Source organism: Phocoena sinus, chromosome 10 (assembly GCF_008692025.1).
Source record: "Phocoena sinus isolate mPhoSin1 chromosome 10, mPhoSin1.pri, whole genome shotgun sequence".
Classification (NCBI taxonomy): domain Eukaryota; kingdom Metazoa; phylum Chordata; class Mammalia; order Artiodactyla; family Phocoenidae; genus Phocoena; species Phocoena sinus.
The window spans coordinates 16,207,671-16,228,665 of NC_045772.1; the positions used below are offsets into that span (position 1 = coordinate 16,207,671).

Below are 20,995 nucleotides of genomic sequence, written 5' to 3' on the forward strand. Positions count from 1 at the left end.
GCCCGTGCACCACAACGAAGACCCAATGCAGCCAAAAATAAATAAATTAAAAAAAAAAAAAAAGTGACTAGTGCTTAGCACAGTTCCTGGGTCAGAGTCAATAGCTATAAGTTTATGATGTCAATTTTAGAAGTTAAAAAAATGTTGAACAGAACTGCCAAAAGTCTTTAGTGTTACTATTTAAGATGTCAAAAATAAAAATATCATATTTTCACCCAATTTCAATATATATACACACTTATATTGTACTTACTCGGAGTTTCTTCTAAAATTTCTTGGAACTTGGTTCTCTCATAATCTACCAACTGGCGTTGGAGATGTGGTCTCAGACTCCTAATTGTAAAATTGACCATGTCCATTTTCATGAGATCCAGGACATGAAATATTTGTCTAAAAATTTTAGAGTTAAAATAGTTAGAGAGGTGATTAAGAAATCAATCTGAAATTCATTAACTATTACTAATTTTACAGGCTGGAAAATATAAACATCCACGAAACGGTTTTAAAATTCCAATCACTTTGACAAGGTCACTTTTTACAAAAGGCATTATACATGCATTCCAAATGTATTCTTCTAGAGATCTCAAGAGTATCTGCTTTAGCAAATACACCTCCAGCTGATCCATTACATTCAGCCATAAACTGATAGACACTAAGAAGCATAAACAATGAGTCTTAACAATGAGACAAAAAAGATTCAAGAAGGAATTTTCATTTGAAATTTTATGGAGTCTGAACATAGTGTACATTGTTTCTGTTCCTAAGGAAAGAAGAAAAAGAAAAGGAAAGAAAGGACAGGGCAGTAAAGCACAGGGGGAAAAACACTGCATTTTAGAGTTAGGCAGCCCTGTATTCAACTGCAGCTTTACAACTGACCAGCTCTGTGGCCAGGAACAAGTTACTCAATCTCTCTGAGCCTTAGTTTCTTCATCTGTGAAAGAAAGGGACAAGATCAACCTTGGAGGGATGTTGTGAGAGTCAATGAGATAGTGAACACAAAATGCAGGGGAGAGTGACAACCAGTAGGTGCTCAGTACACGAGGAAGACGAACACCACAGAAAATCCTTCAAAGCAAGGATTCTACAACTGGAGAATCTCAATCTGCCAGAGCTGAGTGCAACTCTAAGGATACTTACAGCCTATTTTACAGATGGGGAAAGTGTGACTTTGAGAGGTTGTCAACTTTCCCAGAGTCATAAAGTAACCCATTATATGCAAACCAGCTTCCTTTCCCCTTCCCTTTCCTATACTATTACGTGAAACTTAGTTCTCAATGTGGCTGTATTCTCAAAAAAAGGAGAATTCCCCTCAATGGCAAAAAGTACTGCAGACTCCTCTCTCCTCTGGGATCACAAAGAAATTACTGTCTACACAGCCAGATTAGAGTCTTACGATCTTACTGTACACATCACTTCCTGAGGGAAGCTGTAGCAGAGATAGCTAGACGACCACCAAAGGTCCATGTTGCCTTCCTGCAGTGTGGATTTGTGGCTGGGAAATGTGTTCCCAGATAGCAGCCACGTTTCCCAGGCCACCTTCAATGTAGGTGGTACCATGGGACTAGGTATGGTCAATGTAATGCATTGCTTCTGGGCCTAGGTGGTTAAACACTGGATATGCCTTCCTCATGATCTCTTTCCCATTCACCAGCTAAATGTAAAGGACTCCAAGGAGCTGGGCGAGGGTGGAGCCAAGGAGAGAAGGAGGCTGGGTCCCTGAATGACACATGGAAGGCTGCCTGACCAAGAATCCCTGACTCGGACTCTGACATGAGTGAGAAACAAACGTTTACTGGTTAAATCACTGAGAACTCAGGGTTTACATGTCATAGCAGCTAGCAATACCCTAACTAATGAAGAAGCCTTCCTGGATCCTTAACTAGGTTAGGTCCCCCTGCTGGAGGCTCCATTAATCCCCTCTACTTCCCTTTTCACAGCACTTATCACAACTGTAATTCCTTGTTCAAGACCTGTCTCCCCATTAGACTGTAATCAGAGATTGCATCAGAGATTGCATCTGCCTTTTTCATCACTGCACCTCTAGGGCCCAGCACTGCCAGCTAACAACCTTGTTGGGTCACTCAGTGTGAAAACTCCACGCACACAATAAATGATTGACTTATCCCTTGCTTAGGTGGTTTCTTCCTAGGGTCAAGGGTTCCTTTGGGAGAGGAGGAACCCTTATTCTGTGTTCCTCAATTCCCACACTTCCCTTCTGAATGAACTCAAAGGTACTCTAAGAAAATGCAAGCAGCAGAACCGCTAACCTCAGCACATCCACGATGTTGCAGGTAGCCTTTAACTCTCTGATATCATCATCTCGCACAGGAGCGCACAGCTTTCCCATCGTACTGATGACGTAGTTGGCCAGGGCTTGGATGTCGACAGCGCTGTGCTCAGCCTGCTGCCTAATGAGGTCTGTGTCCAAAACTTCACAGATCTGGTTGCGAAGCCGGTTGCCACCAGGAGTCAGAAAAGAGAGGAGAACCTATACAGGGAGAGGAAAGAAAAATTAACAGCATCCTTACATGAATAAAGGTTGTCATTTCTAATTTCAGTGTCTAGATGACCAAGCTCCCTGTCCATATTTTAATGCCCCAGATGCCACAGAAGTTTGCATCAAGTGGTGGATCAGAGGAGCACTCCAGGGTCCTGACTCTAAAAAGAAAGCTCTGTCTTCTGAATGAAAGCCTCCCCTCCCCTCCCATGGGAAGTTACTAACACTATCGGAATGAAAACAACTGGCAAGGAAGCAATACTATTGAAAGAACTTCAAAAAGTTTACAGAGAAACCGTGCAAAGACAAGTTGCAGATCATGGCTCCAAAAGAACCCTTTAAAGAAGGGCGAATAGAAACATCCCCATGGGCTCTATTAGTATAATATATTTACATGTGAAATAATACATATTATATGAGCAACGTATATTGTGTATTCACTACACAGCAGACACTGTACTTATAGACACAGCATGTGGTTAGGAGAACAAGCTCTGAGCCGGAGTGCCTCAGTTCAAATCCCTTCCACCCCTCAAAGCTGCGTGACCTTGGGTGAGTCAGGGAATTTGGTTTCTTTATATAAGATAATAACAGGCATAACTACCTCACAGCATTATAGTAAGGATAGATGAATAATCTAGTGCTTGGCACAGAGCAAGTGTCTTGTAAAAGTTAGCTATGACTATCATCTGATTTAATTCTCACAACTACTCCAGAGACAGACTTAAGAAGAGAGAGCCTGTCACTAAAGCAGGTCTATCTAACTCAGGCTCTGTGCTCTGAAGCACCACAGCCACTGCCCTACATGCTAAGCATTGGCTTGAGTTCCTGCCGCTGCCCTGTTTTCCCAGCCTGCACCCCATTCCAGGAGGTGCAGGAAAAAACCCTTTCGGTGACTGAACTGGCTCAGTGTTTCAAAAGAGTCTCCAATACTCTCTGCAGGACATGAAAACAGCCTTTGGGGGGAAAATTACTAATTAATACAGACAATATCAACTTGCCTCTCTGATTTCTTCAAACAGTTTGATGGCGTGTTCATACTCAGGGGGCTCAGCGTTCAGTTCTGATTCCAAGACGTCCCAGAAGGCCTGGTGGACAATGTGCCTCACTCTACCGGCCAAGCTACAGGAATGAAATGGATCGATTTTAAAATAAGCACTATTTTTCCTGATTATAAAAGAAAGATGCTTATTGTAGAAATCTTAGAAAATGCAGAAAAACAGAGAATAAAAATTGTTCATAATCCTATTATTAATCTTTTGATGTATTTGACATATGTTCGATGAATGCATTGTTTTAATATAATTGTTTTAATACTGAGTCTGTACAATATTATTTCATTTAATACTCTGTCTTAAGTGTCTCCCCTAGATTTTTTAAATGCTTCCTCCTTATAGCTTTTGATATGTTCATAAAATTTCGTCCTAAGGAGATACCATAATTTACCTAGCTACTCTTCTACACAGACTTTTAGACTTGGTCTAGATTTTGGGGATGAGATGGCAAAATTGCTCTTTCCTTAACAGCTGAAGTTTCATGGCATGGAACAGAACAGATTGGCCCATGGAGACATGCATTTGATTGCCTGCCAGCTTCAGCTTAGATGTCCCATTTAAAGTTGGCCAGACCAAAACTGCTGAAATAGGAGCCTTCCTAGGAAAAGCTAACAATAGAGTAAGTGGCCACCTTGCTTTACCCTGTACGTCAATGCCCTAAAATAGGCGTATGTTAAAACACACAGGGACCTCTCTGGTGATCCAATGGTAAAGAATCCGCCTTCCAGTACAGGGTTCGCAGGTTCAATCCCTGGTCGGGGAACTAAGATGACAGACGCCGCGGGGCAGCTCAGCCCACACGCCACAGCTACTGAGCTTGCGTGCCTCAACTAGAGCCTGTGAGCCACAAACTACAGAGCCCACCCGCCACAACTAAAGAGAAGCCCGTGCACCGCAACAAAAGATCCTGCATGCCTCAACGAAGATCCTGTGTGCCACAACTAAGACCTGACGCAGCCATAAAAATAAATAAATTTTAAAATAGATAAATAGATAAAACACACATTCCTACTGAACTCCTACACCATTCTGCAACAGCTTTTAGAAAAGCGCGTATTTCCCTGAACTGTAATTACCTGCAAGTCTCTATCCCACACAGGGCTATACACCTCTCTCAGGTAGAGGTCACTTCTTCTAGGTACCTGCCACTGTACCTAGCATAACACTTGTCATTTACTGAGGGTTCACTGAATGCATGGTGAATGAACTAATAATTTGATAGTTAAGCATATCTCCTAATTTTTCTTTTAAAGTACAAATAGCTAAATATACAATAATGCTATGAGAAGTGAAAATTAGCTTTCTGAGGAGTATGAGTTAAAACTGTTTCCGTAACTGCAAATACTATATTCTACTCAGCCACTTTAAATGTGAAAACTTATTCTAGTTGCCTGAATAGATTTATTCAACATAAATGCCATTTCCAATGTTTGAGACTCTCTTGAGCAATTACAGAACAATTAGAAAGACAAACATTGCTGGGACAGACTTTTGCTCTGAACTTTACAAGCCTCATGTACTTGGCCTGAATGCACCAACTAGGAGTGAGCTAGAACAACTTCATAGCTCCTTGAGGGATGTCGGAGTTTAAGTTTTCCCAAAGGCTACAAGCTTTTTAATTTTGGGGAGTGGAAGAGGTAGGGACGAAGGGGTGGAGATGAAATCAGTCAAATCATTTATAAGCATTCCTACCTGGTCTCAGAAATCTGACTTATTTTACCAAGTGTTTCCCCCAACTTGGTAAAATATGAGAGTTGGCCATATTTTAAAGAGTAACAAGAGACAGTGCTTTGAGAGCTATCACCCTGTCTCCTTATTTGTCACAAATAATAAACGCTTATGCTTTGATAAAAAAAAGAAAAAAAAGTAAAGACTTGGTCATTGTGGAGGGTCATCTGAAAAATCAGCAGCTAACGATACGCTATTTCACTTTTAAACAAAGGTAATATGTCCCAACTCTACATGTTGTTTCCCTTGCTCACATTTTCTAGCCGTGGCAGAAAATGAAGAGAAGGGGAATTCGTATCTTCCACAGTATCAAAGTACTTACATGCAAGGCACTTATATGCCCAGGAGCATGCATTTAGAGTGAGTGTTGTGGAGAATGCTGAGGCTCAGATATGGTCACAGCAGAGCCAGGATTCAAACCCTGGGGTCTGTCTGATCCTAAAGGGCCTTCATTCAGCCTGTATTTGCAACTTTTGAATTTAAAGCACAAACACTCCCAATTTGTCTTTTCTGTACTTCATAAAACATACTTATTTTAACTTCAAAAATTCATTTTTATTAGTCAATAAATGTTTATTCAAAATTCAATATGTGGTAGGCCCTGTTTCAGGTGCTTGGGTGTAGTGAAAAGAAAGCCTCTGCTCTCAAAAAGCTTACATGTTAGCAGAGACAGAAGAAAAACACACTGAAAGGGAGTAAGACAATTTCAGAGCCACAAGGAAGGCAGAGGAAGACAATGTGGTCCACAGTGACGAAGAGGTGCAGATTTGACATGGTGGTTGAAGAAAGCTTCTCTAAGACAGTAAGCGACCTTAGAGCTGAGACCCAAATGGGGAAAAGAAAGCAGCTGGTGAAGATCTATTGGAAAAACATTAAAAAAGAAGGAAGGGGCTTCCCTGGTGGCGCAGTGGTTGAGAGTCGGCCTGCCGATGCAGGGGACGCGGGTTCGTGCCCCGGTCCGGGAAGATCCCACATGCCGCGGAGCGGCTGGGCCCGTGAGCCATGGCCGCTGAGCCTGTGCATCCGGAGCCTGTGCTCTGCAACGGGAGAGGCCACAACAGTGAGAGGCCCGCATACCGCAAAAAAAAAAAAAAAAAAGAAGGAAGAAGGTCCAAGTCCCTGGGACGGGATCAAGCTGGTGTACTCCAGGATCAGCAAGGAAGCTTCAGTGTGGCTGAAGCACAGCAAGCAGGAGGAAAAGGAGGAAGAGACATGGTCAGTGAAGGGGAGCCTTGCTCGTCATACTAAAGAGTTTGCATTTTTATTCTAAGTGTAATAGAACCATTGAAGGGTTCTATAAGCAAAGACATGATCTAATCTGATTTACCCATTAGAAAGATCACTGTGGCTACCTGTGGATGTGGAGGATGGACGATGCAGGAGCTAAGGATGGAGACTGGGCAACTAGTTAGGACACAAAGAGTCCAGGTCAGAGACGATGGTGGCCTGGCCTGGGGGTGTAAGCAGCACAGCTGATATAAAGGATCGTGGTGAAATGCAGTCACTATAGAAAACCAAACAGATAAACCTACTTTGGCCAGTAATCCTAAAAAGTATTAGTGATTATTATAAACAACATCCCCAGGAGGGAGACTATGATCCATATTTTAAAGAAGGAAAATTATTGTGTTTACTATTTTCCTGCTTTAAAACAAGAAAAGTTCTGAATGGAATCAAATATTATATGTTGTCTTAATTGACAGAGAGAATGCCTCCCAATTTATGAATGGCACTGTGAGTTTTAAGATTCAGTGCCGTTATCCAGGAGTCAATTTTTTTTTTTTTTTCCGGTACGCGGGCCTCTCACTGTTGTGGCCTCTCCCATTGCGGAGCACAGGCTCCGGACGCGCAGGCTCAGCGGCCATGGCTCACGAGCCCAGCCGCTCCGCGGCACATGGGATCCTCGCGGACCGGGGAACGAACCTGCATCCCCCGCATCGGCAGGCGGACTCTCAACCACTGCGCCACCAGGGAAGCCCCCATGAGCCAATTTTGCCTCTAAAGACTATTTACCTGCAGTAATGGCTGCAAGACTTTTCTCCTCTTTGTCCCAGGGGACCTGTGAGCCACTAAAACCAGAAAGCCTGAGATAGGATATAAGGGCATGGCTCTAACTAGAGATCCCTTGGGCATGAGGTTAACCAGGGGTGCCTATGTAGCTGTGATTCCTCCCTCCAAGGCTTCTGGATCACCTCTTACCACTTTGGCAGCTCAGCTGCATTTACTTATCTTTCACAACCTGAATATTCGTTTTTAATAAGTCAGGCTGCAAATATTTCTTGAGCAGGTACTACATGTCAGGCACTCTGCTAGGCAATAAGGACAGAGCAAACAATATAGACATAGTTTCTCCGTTAATGGGGCTTTTGGTCAAGTGGGAAAGACAGACTTTGAACCTAAAATTATAAAACATCTTAACAAGAGGGAGGTAGAGGGGGCTATAGGAGTCTTTAGAAGGGGATTTAATGTAGTCTAGTGAGCTCAGGAATGTCAGGAAAAGCTTCCTTCAGGAAGAGACATATAAGCTGAATTCTAAAGATTATAATTAACATATACCCTAGAGGAATGGTTTTAAAAACAACTATAAGACCTTGTTAGAGAACTAAATACTGTTAACTCCCAGTGGATATTATATGAGACTGTCCAGGAATCAGTGTGAAAGTCTGTGTTTGCAGTACACACACACACACACACACACACAGAGTCTGCAGCACAGGTTATACACAACACATGCCTCCAAGTTACCTGTTCTCAGGGAGGGCATCTTGTTTCAATTGGAAGTTCTCATTTACAGCAATCTCATGAGCAAGAGTCATGTTTGATAAGTTCCTTGCTGCAGCCATCACTTCATCAAATGTTACAACCCTGGGAGGGCTTGTTGCTGAAAGGAAGACAAAAACCAGTTAATGCTCTGGAAGGAGTTGTCATCCAATGAAGCCTCCTGATGCACACAGGTTTTAAGTTACTCCAACATATATTTTCAGTAAGAAGAATATATATCAAAATAGATCAATTCCCCCACTTAATACTTAAGGCTCCAAAAATTTAAGAACTCCTTTGATAGCTTCAGTTACTGTATTGAAAATAAATTGTCGGCCGCTCTCGCCTTCTGAGATAGCCCACGCTCTGTCTGTGGAGTGTGTTTCTCTCTAAATAAATCCACTTCTTACCTATCACTTTGTCTCTCACTGAATTCTTTCTGCCATGTGACATCAAGAACCTGAGCTTCATTAAATCCTGAAACCAGATACTGAAACCCCCGCCAGGTGGGAGAAGTTAACTATATGCTGCCACCACACTCAGACCCAGGACCAGTTGGAACCAGAAGGTTGATGCTGCTGACTCCCACGCACCTCACCACCAGCCAATCAGAAGAAAGCCCACGAGCTGATCACATCCTCCTCTTTGAACCATTACTATAAAACTCCTCACTAACCCCTCCAGGTCAGGACACTCAGTTTTGAGAGCATTAGCCCTCTGTGGCCCCTTTGCTTGGCAAAGCAATAAAACTATTCTTTACAACTTCAAAAACAAAAGAAAGAAAATAAATTGTCAAATGTTTCTGAGAAAATTTTATTAATATAGCCTATTATAAGTTATTTTTAAAAATTAAATCACCTCATTTTTTAGCGAATATTGATATCTGCATTTATTACATGTACTCTACAGGAAATTGATGACTACTTTTTATTCTGTAATTCATAACTCCCATTAATTTAAGCAGACTCAAAATGAACTGATTTTTTAAAACTATAATTTTGAAAAGTATATGCCGTATAGCACAATTCTAAGTTTTGCTAATTGGGAGTTATCATTTGACTTCGCTGAAGCAAAACTTACCTCCTCATAGGACTGTCCTGAGGTGACTAAACAAGATAATTTAAGTAAAGAACATGGTAAGAACTCAATAATTGTAGATAATTAAAATAAAATAAATCTGATAAGCTGATAATCTACTTCTCAGTAGGAAACAGTGGGTAAAGAATTATTTTAGTTATCTGTAAAGATTATTCAAAAAATTACTCTAACAAGTCATGTCTTTTTGAAATCGTTGTTGGAACTCTTGGCTTCTGTTAATTAAAAATCACTACCTCAAACAACAATCCTGACTGGCAATACTTTGCTACCTAAAATAATTTATTTTAAAAAAAATTTTTGGCTGTGCCACGCGGCATATAAGATCTTAATTCCCAGACCAGGGATCGAAACTGCACCCCCTGCATTGGAAGCGCGGAGCCTTAACGACTGGACTGCCAGGGAAGTCCTTAAAATAATTTTAGAAATAAGAAGAGGAGGAGGTAGTGGAGAAGGTGGAGATGGAAGAGGAAGAAGAGGAGGAGCAAGGAATGCTGATATACAATTAGTAAAACCCTTCTTCAGGACACCTAGGTACCCTGCTGGAGACATCAACTCCATGTATAGTAATAAAGAGTGAGAAAAAGCACTGAAAGCTGGAGGGCTGCTAATAAATTCTTCTGCCAATTCTCTTTCCCATTAAGATTCTCCTTAAAACCGTCTGTATCCTTTGGTCCAGCAATCCAATTATATCCAAAGGAATTCCTAGAAAGGCTTTATGCACCATGATGTTCATAAAGCACTATTTGTAACAGCAAAAAAAAAAAAGGAAATGAACTAAATGCCCAATGATGAATCAGAGGTTAAATAAATTGATGGTATTTTCACTTGGTAAAGTAGTAAGCAGTCATAAAAACGTTTTAAAAAAAACATTATCATGAGTAAATATTTTAGTTATAATAGTAAGTGAAAAAAGTCCACATACATATACAAATGTATATCTATGTGCAGTATGAAGATATGACAAAGCACTATCACCTGTCATCTTTGGGTGACATTATAGGCGATAATTTCTTTTCTTTCTACTTATCTACCTTTCCATTTTTTTAAATGAGAATGTACTAATTTAGAATAAATACACGACAGATGAATGGATAAAGAAGATATGGCACATATATACAATGGAATATTACTCAGCCATAAAAAGAAACAAAATTGAGTTATTTGTAGTGAGGTGGATGGACCTATATATAGTCTGTCATACAGCGTGAAGTAAGTCAGAAAGAGAAAAACAAATACCGTATGCTAACACATATATATGGAATCTAAAAAAAAAAAAATGGTCATGAGGAACCTAGGGGCAAGACAGGAATAAAGATGCAGACCTACTAGAGAACAGACTTGAGGACACTGGGAGGGGAAAGGGTAAGCTGGGACAAAGTGAGAGAGTGGCATGGACATATATACACTATCAAATGTAAAACAGATAGCTAGTGGGAAGCAGCCGCATAGCACAGGGAGATCAGCTCAGTGCTTTGTGACCACCTAGAGAGGTGGGATAGGGAGGGTGGGAGGGAGGGAGACGCAAGAGGGAAGAGATATGGGAACATATGTATATGTATAACTGATTCACTTTGTTATAAAGCAGAAACTAACACACCATTGTAATGCAATTATACTCCAATAAAGATGTTAAAATAAATAAATAAATAAATACAAATGAACAAACTTTTTCTGAAGTGGGTATTTGATCATATTAAATGCTAGTTGCTTCTCTCTGCATTTGCTTGGGCAGCTTAAGGAGTTATGTTTCCCATACAAAATGTCAATTAAAAAGCTAAAAAAAAAAAAAAAAGACAAACACATGGCTTCACACATTTCTAGCTTCCACACACAAAAAAGGAAAAAGACATCTCCCTTCACCATGGCACTCTTTTCATTCCTTCTCATACTCCTGGTGCAGTAATTCTCCTCGTGGGCACTTCTCTGGGGTTATTTGCACAACAGTTTTTGAAATCAGTAGGAAACCCTTTAGATTATTTCATTTCCTGCCTGACCCTTGAGTTGGGGCAAGTTTCATTCCATGTAAACAAGAAAGGACCGATTTGAATTTACCCTTGAATGTGGCTCAAAAAATGATCTCAAGAGGGAGTAGCTTTCTGCTAATGAGAGAGAAGACAGGTGGGGTTGGGAGACCTGATTTATAGCCAAACCAAAGCAGATCAGAGACAATGATGAAAATAAAAATGGGCAGATTGTAAACATCAATGGCAATTTATTGCTGAGAGCGTGTACAAGAGGGCTGCAGGGCCCTGGCAGTGCCATTCCAGTACATCTAGAAGGGGAAAGTCAGTACTTTGCTCTCATTCATTTCCGAGTTTTAAAATCCAACATGTGTGTCTAGAACCACCTCCACTCCCCATTGGCTTACAAGCAGGAGAGCTGGATTTGCTAGAAGAGTCACTTGTAAAGCTCTGCCTGGAGCAGTCATAGTCACTGAGCGAAGCCATGCTTTCGGAAAATCGGGAAGAGTCTGAATCACTTGGCTGGTCCTCGCCCACACACTGCTTCTCACCATTGAAGGGCATTTTGTGTCACTGGAGTGCGGGTAAAGAGACAGCACCTGCACAGACAAACAGACCCTGTGTCAACGTTCTGCGGTACTCCCTCCAGTGGTGCTGGTGCTTCGTTCAATGTAGAAAGCCGTGTCGCATGTGTCACAGCACTGGAAAGGCCCCCAGAAGATGACCTCCTTCCTCCCATGGCACCCGGGCCAGGCTGTCACTAGGCCTGCAAGACTGCCTTCCAGAAAGGGATTCCACAGCCAAGGTGTGAGCTCACACAGGACATACTTGGTGTGAACGTGGAGCAGCCCCCAGCAATAAAGCATCCTCAAAAAACAATGCGCAGAGCACACACTCTCTCCTCCTGAGGGTGCTAAAGCGTGGGAGGGTAAGAGTGAGAGTGTGGGGCTCTGGGTTTGAAGCTTGTTCTGTCTTTTGACATGTGACCTTGGAGAAGTCACTTAACTCCCTACCTCATGAGTCAAGCTGGGTTGAAAGACTAACCTCATAGGGTTGCTTGAAGATGAAACAGGATTAATCTTATTAAAGTGCTTAGCACAGCATTCAAATGTTTGCTATTATTATTGTTCCTCTGTCTTTGTTTTAAATAAAATATTTTTGAAATCAGCCTTTTTAGTTGTCTGTGAGCCTCCTAGGGAAAGAGGAAGACTAATTAAAATTTCTGGCCAGCAAGTATATAGGTTTTTCTCCTCCATTTTCCCATGAACTGTCACGCTATGAAGAGTAAGGCCTGGTATTTCGTTTGTGCTTTAGACAGTACCTACTGCCATCCAATGAACAAACAGGCACAAAAGATCTTGATTCACAGGTTGGGGGGAGAACAGACACTAGGAGACATACTGTGCCATAAAACCAGTCCCTGGACTCTATATCCACGGCTGTTTCTGGGACATCAGATTGCTTCCCAGGGAAGGGCAGGGCAGTTGGGCCCAGTCAGCCACTGGAAGGGAGATCCTGGGTACCCAGGACGCTCAGGCCTGATCCCAGGATCCTCAGCCAGGCCTGGGAGGAAGCTGGCCCTGATATGAGTGTGGTGATAGCTGACACTGAGGGGAAACCTGGGCCCGAGGAGAAAGGCACCTCAAATCCTGAACAGATGGTAATGATAGTAAGGGTTCACTGAGTCTCTTTAAACCTGAGCCAGCAATGAGATACTCAGAGCTTTTAAAGCTATCAGAACGGGAAACCACAACTACCCATGGAATGCCTGGAAATGCCTGCAGTTTCTTCAATGATTCCTTTGATGTGTATTAAGTGCCTACTATGCACCAGGCACTGGGAAAAGTTAACAGTGAACAAAATACACAGGGCCATCCTCTCATGGCTCTCAAGTCCAGTTACCTAAAACTGCGTGTGCCAGATGCTAGAGGACAAGGAACGGGAAACCAAGGCATTGCTGAGGAAGCACGCGAAAGGAGAGGCAGGGTTGGGACCAAGGTAGGGGGATCGAGCCTTTGCTGAGAGAAACAGTGCTATTCTTTATCCTTCGGGTGATGACAGAGAAATGGATGGGCCTGAGAGGGACTTACTAAAGGTCAAAAGCCAAGGGCACTTGCCCCTGGCCTCACCTAAACAACCTCTCCAGTCCTGCCACTTGTAGAAATGCACCCGTGCTCAGCCTACCACTTTCGCAAACAGAAAACCACCAACTTGGAGGCTGCCTCTGCAAACCGAAGGGCAGGGAGTGGGGACGAGCTGCCAGGAAGCTCCCCAGTAGATACACTCGCCTTCTCCTAAAGCCCAGAAGCCAACCATCTCGGACACAGACTGAGGGCCGACCCCTGGCATCCTCGGCGGTGAACTCACCTCCTTTACCGCAGGCAAACTAGATTCTCCTTGAGCGTTAACTCCCATCTGCTGGAAGGGGGACAGGTGGGGGTGAGGATAGAGGACAGAAGAAAGGGGTCTGCTCCAACCCTTCCAATTCCACCAAACCCCAGATCCCAACTGGTGCGCTTACCCTTCCCTCTAGGCTTCTCTCTTCGCCAACATTTTACTTCTCACTGATGGCATTTCTCGAAAATGCTAGCTTCTCCAGGAAGCCTTCCCTCTACGCCGTGGCCAGAGCTAAGGGCACTCTTCTTTGTACACCTGCAGCACATTTCTTGTATCTGCACAATAGCACTTAGACCCTTGTAGCTATTTTCCTCCTGTGGCTACTTCCGACTCTCCTTAATAGGCAGGACCTGTGTCTCGTCCCACCATCATCAGTGTCAAGTATGTGACAAATATTCATTTGGTGTTAGCTGAATGGGAATCACTGAATCCCATCTGGTACAGCTGCAGCCAGAACATTTGCAAACTGATTATCACTTCACATTTACAGGCCTGCTGCTGTCAAAGTTCAAGGTCTGGAGCAGAGTACCTACCACCTCAACCTGCTTTATCAGGCTTAAGACTCAATATTCCCTGGTCCTGTCACACTCTTACTAGAATATCTTAAACTCTGTTTCCATTTTATTATTTCTTTCATTCATTCAACTGTAACAACTGTGCTGTGATGCTCTGCCCTCAATTTCTCTTCACTTTGGCTATTTTTCCAAGTAAGAGTGAATAAGAGCTTCCATCCATTGGAATTTATGAACTGGGTTAATAGCTATAACTATCCACTTCACTTTTCTACTCCAGCTGAACAGCACACTTCATAGGTTTCTTAACTGTGTCTAACAAGGCAGCTAAGTACAAAGATTAAAAAAAATAAAAAGCTCTAGGTTAGGAGGCAGAAGTCCTGGGTGTGAGGCCTGGGTCTGTTGTTGATTTGCTGCGTGACTTTATCCACATCGAGTCTGCTCTCTTCACCTCATTTTTCTGAGGGGGCTGGGCCAGCTACCAGGTGTCTTTTAGTGAGGAATTGCTAACATGCTATAAACCCAGAGTTCCATGAGGCATCACTAGAAGCTCTGAGAAATTAAATACGCTCATGGCAGACATACTTAATAACATGCAACTACGCTTTCTTCCAACAATTCACTGGAGGTAGAGTTTCTGGCACAGGGGATGTAACGGAAAATGTAAAAGCATCAAAATGTTTAGAAACTCTTGTTTAGTTAAGCCTCCACATTACATCTGGGTTTTAGTGGATCCAAGCAGAAACTTTTCTTTGAGGCCAAAATGCACACTATTACTCTATCAAGAAATCGCCTGCGTCCTCATATTAATAATACCTAACTCACAGGGTTGGTGTGAGATTTCATTCAGTCAATCTATGTAGAGTGCTTGGAACAGTGTCTGACACAGAGTAAACAGGATACAGATGTTTGCTATTGTTAGTATTATTTGCTTTAGTAGTTGTTATTATCATCATTTCAGTCATTAAAAACTCTAGAGGGAAGAACAGCTCTATTCCATGATGATAAAAGCATGTTACCCTACAGATAACAAAGACTGGTATTTAACCTAGGACAGAATTCTTGCATTTGTTTGAAATACAAAAATCAAAAGCAAATGGCCCATCATGGTGTAAACAGTTTTCTGTAAGTTCCTTCACACTTGCTCTTACCTTTCTTGGTCTCTGGTTTCCATACAGGTCATCTGGGGACAAAGCTACTTGACTCAAAGACACTGACGGTAATTAGACTGTTTTTAAAGCTATTTTGGATTCTCTCTTAGAATAGTGATAACGAAAACAGGTTGTTTCTTTAAGAAAGGTAATGTTTCTCATACTGACAAACCTAGATTTACTTAACCTTCACCATTGAGACTCACAAACAAACCAAACAACTTTCCAGGAACACCACTTCTCATCCTACCTGGGAGGATTTACTCACTGGCCAAATGTAAAGTCAATGTGAAGAGAGAAGATAACGCCAAAACAAAGCCTCCAACACTCCAGTGAGTCACTATTCAAAGAGAATAATCACATTTTTCATTGTACTGTTCCACATTTTATAATAATAAAGGCAGTATTATGTCATTCTTTCCAAGGTCAATGACTGGGAGGCAGCAGGCACCTGAATACTTATTGTTGAATGAATGGCAGTATGACCACTGACATTTTAGAGAGGAGGGTACAGGTACAGAGACCTGAAGGGGCTAGTCCTGTGTTCCAGCACATATGGAGCAGAGATCAGTTTTTAATTTGCCAGTGATCCTCAGGCTGCATCCGGATTACCGACTTTACTTCCTTATTTCCTTTCTGCAGCAAACTCTATCTGCAAATGATCCTGCACTGGTTCAGGATTGCAAAGATCCACCAGTGACAATGCACATGTCACCGAAGCAGTTAGAACACTGGCTCTGGAGCCAGATGGACTGGTTCCTTGATCTCGACTCGAGATATTTACTGACTGGAGACAGGGAACTTACCATTTATGAATTGGGGACAATACTATTATCTACCTTGTAGAATTGTTGTGAAGATTAATTGAAATAGTCTATGTCAAGTACTTAAACACCTACTAAGTGCTCCACAGATATCAATTATTATTTTATTCTTATTAGAGGAAGTCATGAATTTAAAAAAATATCAATGTCATAAAAAACAAAGAAAGGTTGAGGATATGTTCCAGATGAAAGAGGACCTGACAACCGACTGCAATAGATGATCCTAGATTGCATCCTGTACCAAAGAAAAAAATGCTATAAAGAACGTTATTAGGGCTTCCCTGGTGGTGCAGTGGTTGAGAGTCTGCCTGCAGATGTAGGGGACACGGGTTCGTGCCCCGGTCAGAGAAGATCCCACATGCCGCGGAGCGGCTGGGCCCGTGAGCCATGGCCGCTGAGCCTGCGCGTCCAGAGCCTGTGCTCTGCAACGGGAGAGGCCACAGCAGTGAGAAGCCCGCGTACGTACCGCAAAAAAAAAAAAAAAAAAAACATTATTATATCAATTGACAACACGGTTACAATACTTGAATCTACTGTCTGTATTACAATGTTAAATTTACTGAAGTTGATAAATGTGCTGTAATTGTGCATTTAGGAAAAAAGGCCGGCGATATATTCAACTTTCTCTCCAACGAGAGAGAAAAAGACAAAACAATAAAGCCTATGGAGCAAAAGGTTAATAGGTGAATATGAGTAAAATGTAGACAACAGGGAGTTCTTTGTACTGTTCTTGCAACTTTTTCTGTAAGTTTGAAATTATTTCCAAGCAAAAGGTTAAAAGAGAAGAAGTACTGAACCAAAAGTTCAAGTCTAATTCAGAACAGCCCAGCCTCCTGTAGTTTTCAGATCTTGATTGTTCCCACCACTACAATAGCTTAGATCCACTCTATTACAGAAACTCTTCTAGACAGTCAAACCCATCCCAATGTCCTTCTTGAACAGTGCCTAGTGAATAAAACAGGAAATCGTCCAGAGCCCTTCTGAAAAGGCAAAAGAAATCATCATTTTTAAGAGTTCTTCTCCAGGTGGGTTTCCTTTTCTTAAGAAGTTTCCTGGCAGTGGTTTATAACCCCTCTGTGATCTGGCCTCTGCCCACTTCATTCTGTTACCACTCTCTCCCTAATCCTTCATGCTCTAGACACAATGGCCTTCTTTGGGCTCCTCAGACATGCCAAACTTCCTCCTTTGGAGCACTTGTACCTGCTTTTCTCTTCCAATGGGATGTTCTTCTCCCTGATCTCTGTGTGGTTGGAGCCTTGTTGTCATTCAGATTTGAAAGCAAATGTTACAACTTCAAAGTGACCTTCCTTAATATCTCCACTAATTCCATTTAAATTCGTCATCTTAGAGCTTAGAACACCGCATGGGATAGAGAAGGAGCTCAGTGAGCATCACTGATGAACAAATTAAGCCACGTTCTATTCAAAAGACAACTTGGGCCGCCCTTCTCCTCTGCCTCACTCACACTGCTCATATTCCCATTATGCAGTCATTTAAAGTACGATAGTTGTTTTCTGCAAATCTGCCTTGCCACTAAATTATAAGCTCCTTGTGAGAAGAAGCTACATCTCCCTTCTCCAATTCCCAGTGCAAATTAACAAAGACTCACAGTCCCAGAGCTTAGAGAAACTTTTACATTGTGCCTTTCCAACCTCCTGATGCTAACTGATAGCAAATAATAACAATCGGAGTTAACAGTTATTGAATACTTACCATGGCTCGGCCCCCATGATAAGTGCTTAAAATGTTTTATCATCTTGAATCTTCATCATAACCTTGTTAGCTAAGGTATCATCATTATCCCTGTTTTACCGATAAGAACCTGAGGCTCAGAGAGGTTAAGTTATTTGCTCGAGGGTTCATTGCAGCGGCAGGGGCACAACTCTTATCCAGGCAGTGGATCCTTAAAGCCTGTGCTCTTTACCACTCTAGGATGGCTGCAGAAAATTTGGTGTACTGCTCATTCTTTCCTCTCCCACTCTGCCATCGATCTACGCACTACCATGTGGACACTTGCACATGTGGTAACAAGCTGACCTTACCCCCGGGGTGTCTGCTTAAGTGCTATGCCGTGAAGGGCATCACTGAAAGAGTCCATTGACCAAACTTATTCTCAACCACCCCACTAGACTGACTGAAAATCCTCTATCAGGGAGCCATTCTTTATGCACTGCAAAATCCCTTCTTAAAACCCAAATATTATCAAAAGGGTTAATTGCTTATAGCTAGCATGAGTCAAAAGCATTTTGAAGTGAATTATTCAGATTATCCAGCAGGGCCCTGAGGAATGGAACCCATTCAATTAAGGTTAGGTCATGAAAAGAGAAAATTTCAAGAAATATCTAGCGGGTATCATTCTTCAAGACCAGATCAAGGTCAGCTGCAAAGACAAGCATTCATATATTTGTAGTAAAGGGCAGGGAGTCAGAGGAGTAGGACTGGGCTCTGAAGAAAACACTGCAGGTGATAAGGAAAAATCTTCATCTTCTGCGAAGTGCTGCTTTAGAACCAGTCCTAAAGAGCAGCAGCGCTTAAAAAGCTATTCACACGCAGCAAAGCAAAAACCACAGGGCAGAGAGGTAGGTGCCTGCTCCATTCAGCTAGAGAATACTGGTCTGCATCAAATTAGAGCCAACAAAGAGCTAGATAAAAGCCAACAAAGCCAGTCATTGTCTAAAAAAGCAGATGTTCACGCCACACATAACATTACAATGTCAGGGAGAAGGATTTCTAGGCACTTTTCACACTTGAAAACACTTCTTCTCCCACCCCTGGTTGGCCTGTTTTAGTACCTGTTTCCCCCTCTGGGCCCTCAACCCTCCACAAAATGGCACTGAAGCTGCTTCCACACACGACTGGGTATCTTCAGCTCTGGGCCACTTCAAGTCAGGCAAACTCCACGGGCTGCCAGGGTGATAGATGAAATCCCTGGAGGCAAGAGGAAAAGGCAGGCCGAGCGCCTCCTGCAGTGGGAACCACTGTCATAACCTCATTAAGTTTGCAGGTGGGACAGAGCAAGGTCTCTGACTGGGCTGGAGACCCACGGGACCCAGAGGATCTTGGGGGCCGAGGGGCCGACCGGGGACAAGGACAGCTTGTCTAGTTTCTTCAAGGTGAAAGTAACAGGATAACCATCGAAGACAGCATAAACTTTAGTCACTTGAGGGCCACTCTTCACGCCTGTTTCCACATTTCCATCCTCACCTGTGCTCTATCAAACACTTCTCTTTATCTGAACTAGATTTTTGCATTTAGATACACTTAGTTTGAAAGGAAACTTTATATCATTGTGAAGTCGCTCGGCTTAAGGGAACAGTTTTTCTTAATACTAACGAAAACACTTAACCACGTTCGTCCACGTGCCATCTCAAATCATCGCTGTGACCCGAAGTGGCGCCACACAGAGTAGCAGCCTTGGGAAGCACAAGCCAACCCTGACCGCCCCAGGGGTTCGAGCCCGGGCCTGGTGGGCATGTCCCGCCTCTTCCCCGCAACTGAGGGTACAGTCGTGGGGACGCATCGGCACACCCCTCGCCCACGTCCTCTGGGCGCCCCTCCCCTCCAGCAGCACGTTTCCTGTCAAAACAAACTCTTGGGGGAGGGGACGGCGTAGGCCGAGCCGAGCACCGAGGAAACCCGGGCAACAAACCCCAAACACACAGGTGGGGCCCCTCCCGGCCCCGACAGCGACTCAGTTCGCCCACCCGGGCAAGGGGTTGCAGGCGACAGGATGCCCGCTCCCGGAGCCCCGATGGTGGGAAGCCGCTCGCGGCGCGGTCGCTGGCACGGACCCAGGGGGATGTAAGCAGAGGCCAAGCGGCCCCGACCCTGGTGCCTTCAGGGCCCGAAGCCCGCGGCCGCTCCAACACCCACCGTGGCCACTCGGCGCCCGCGTCCCGCTCCCACGCGGGACAGCGGTTCGAGGTCAAACAAGGTGATGTGGCGGGTTGGGGGAGCAAGGAGCGGGCCTTTACCACCCCTGCCCCCGGGTCCCAAAACGGCGCTCCAAGGTGGGGCGGGGGAGACCCTCGGGCTGCCCGGGGGCGACGTGTCCCTCTCCGCCGGCCCGGGCCCATCGCCTCAGAGCCCGCGACCCCCTTCCCCGGGATGGTACGCACCGGCTCCGACGCGGCGACAGGCAGAGGAGAAAGGCGACTGAGTGAGCCCGGTTCGGGCGTCTCTGGGTGTTCCCTCGCCCAGCACGGTATAAACACCTCAGAAGCCCACGAGTCCAGCAACCCTCAGCCTCCCCGGCCCCCTCCTACCCCCACGCGGCATTTAAAGGACCGGGAGGGACTCTAGAGAGGCAGCCACGGCGTGGCCATCACGTAACCGGAGAGAGGGGGGAAGACGGCATCGGGGAGAAGGGGAAATCTAGGGCACTTCAGCTTCCATGTCCGAGCTCTGACAGATCTGACCTAATACAGGACATTTCCCTCATCTTCGGATGAAAGAGTCCAAGGAGAGCTCGGATTGGGTGTGTTCTGGGTGCGAGAGGGAACGGTTTCCCCCCCGTGGGCTGAGAGTGGTGCGGTCCGGGGACTGGTAGGGGCGGGGAGAGAAGTGTTTACGGAACTAGGGCAGCGGTGCCATCCCCAGCTCTCTGTGTTGGAGGCGGGGCCTGTCGGGACGCTGGGGACGGGGCGGAGCGGGGATTCTGGGGGCGGAGCGGGGATTCTGGGGGCGGAACGGGGATTCTGGGGACAGGGCGGAGCCACCGGCGGAGGTGCTTGTGGAGCGCTGGATTGACCCCCCCCCGCCGCGACCCCGGGCTCCCGGGGCGCACCACCGTAAGCAATGCTGCTAGGTCCCCGGCCGCGCGTGGAACTTTTACAGCCCGAACACCCCTCAATTAGACTGGGCGATCCAAGTTAAGTGCCCACTATCACACGGTCTGAACTGAGACAATCCAACCCACAAACGGGCAAGTGCATTCCCACTCACGTCAGCAACCAACTTGTCACCTGTGTTTGTATCTGCACCTCCACAGAAACAGGAGTCCAGATTTGCAT

General features: G+C 44.3%; 1 protein-coding gene across 6 annotated transcripts in view; it reads right to left on the bottom strand.

Annotated features, from left to right (window-relative positions):
* TCP11L2 (t-complex 11 like 2) overlaps window positions 1–20,378 on the bottom strand; it is a 41,849-nt gene extending 21,471 nt beyond the window's left edge. The window contains exons 1-9 of one of the 6 annotated variants that reach the window (XM_032645034.1): window positions 20,102–20,377; window positions 13,621–13,751; window positions 13,467–13,517; window positions 12,144–12,291; window positions 11,507–11,698; window positions 8,026–8,161; window positions 3,499–3,619; window positions 2,268–2,488; window positions 254–390 (exon numbers count right to left, since the gene is read on the bottom strand). In XM_032645034.1, coding sequence (XP_032500925.1) covers window positions 254–390; window positions 2,268–2,488; window positions 3,499–3,619; window positions 8,026–8,161; window positions 11,507–11,663 — 772 coding nt within the window. In that variant the 5' untranslated portion in view covers window positions 11,664–11,698; window positions 12,144–12,291; window positions 13,467–13,517; window positions 13,621–13,751; window positions 20,102–20,377. Of the gene's footprint in view, window positions 1–253; window positions 391–2,267; window positions 2,489–3,498; window positions 3,620–8,025; window positions 8,162–11,506; window positions 11,699–12,143; window positions 12,292–13,466; window positions 13,752–20,101 lie in introns of all 6 variants that reach the window. The other 5 variants (XM_032645036.1, XM_032645035.1, XM_032645033.1 and 2 more) reach the window with 5 other exon arrangements.
* Between the last annotated feature and the right edge of the window lie 617 nt (window positions 20,379–20,995).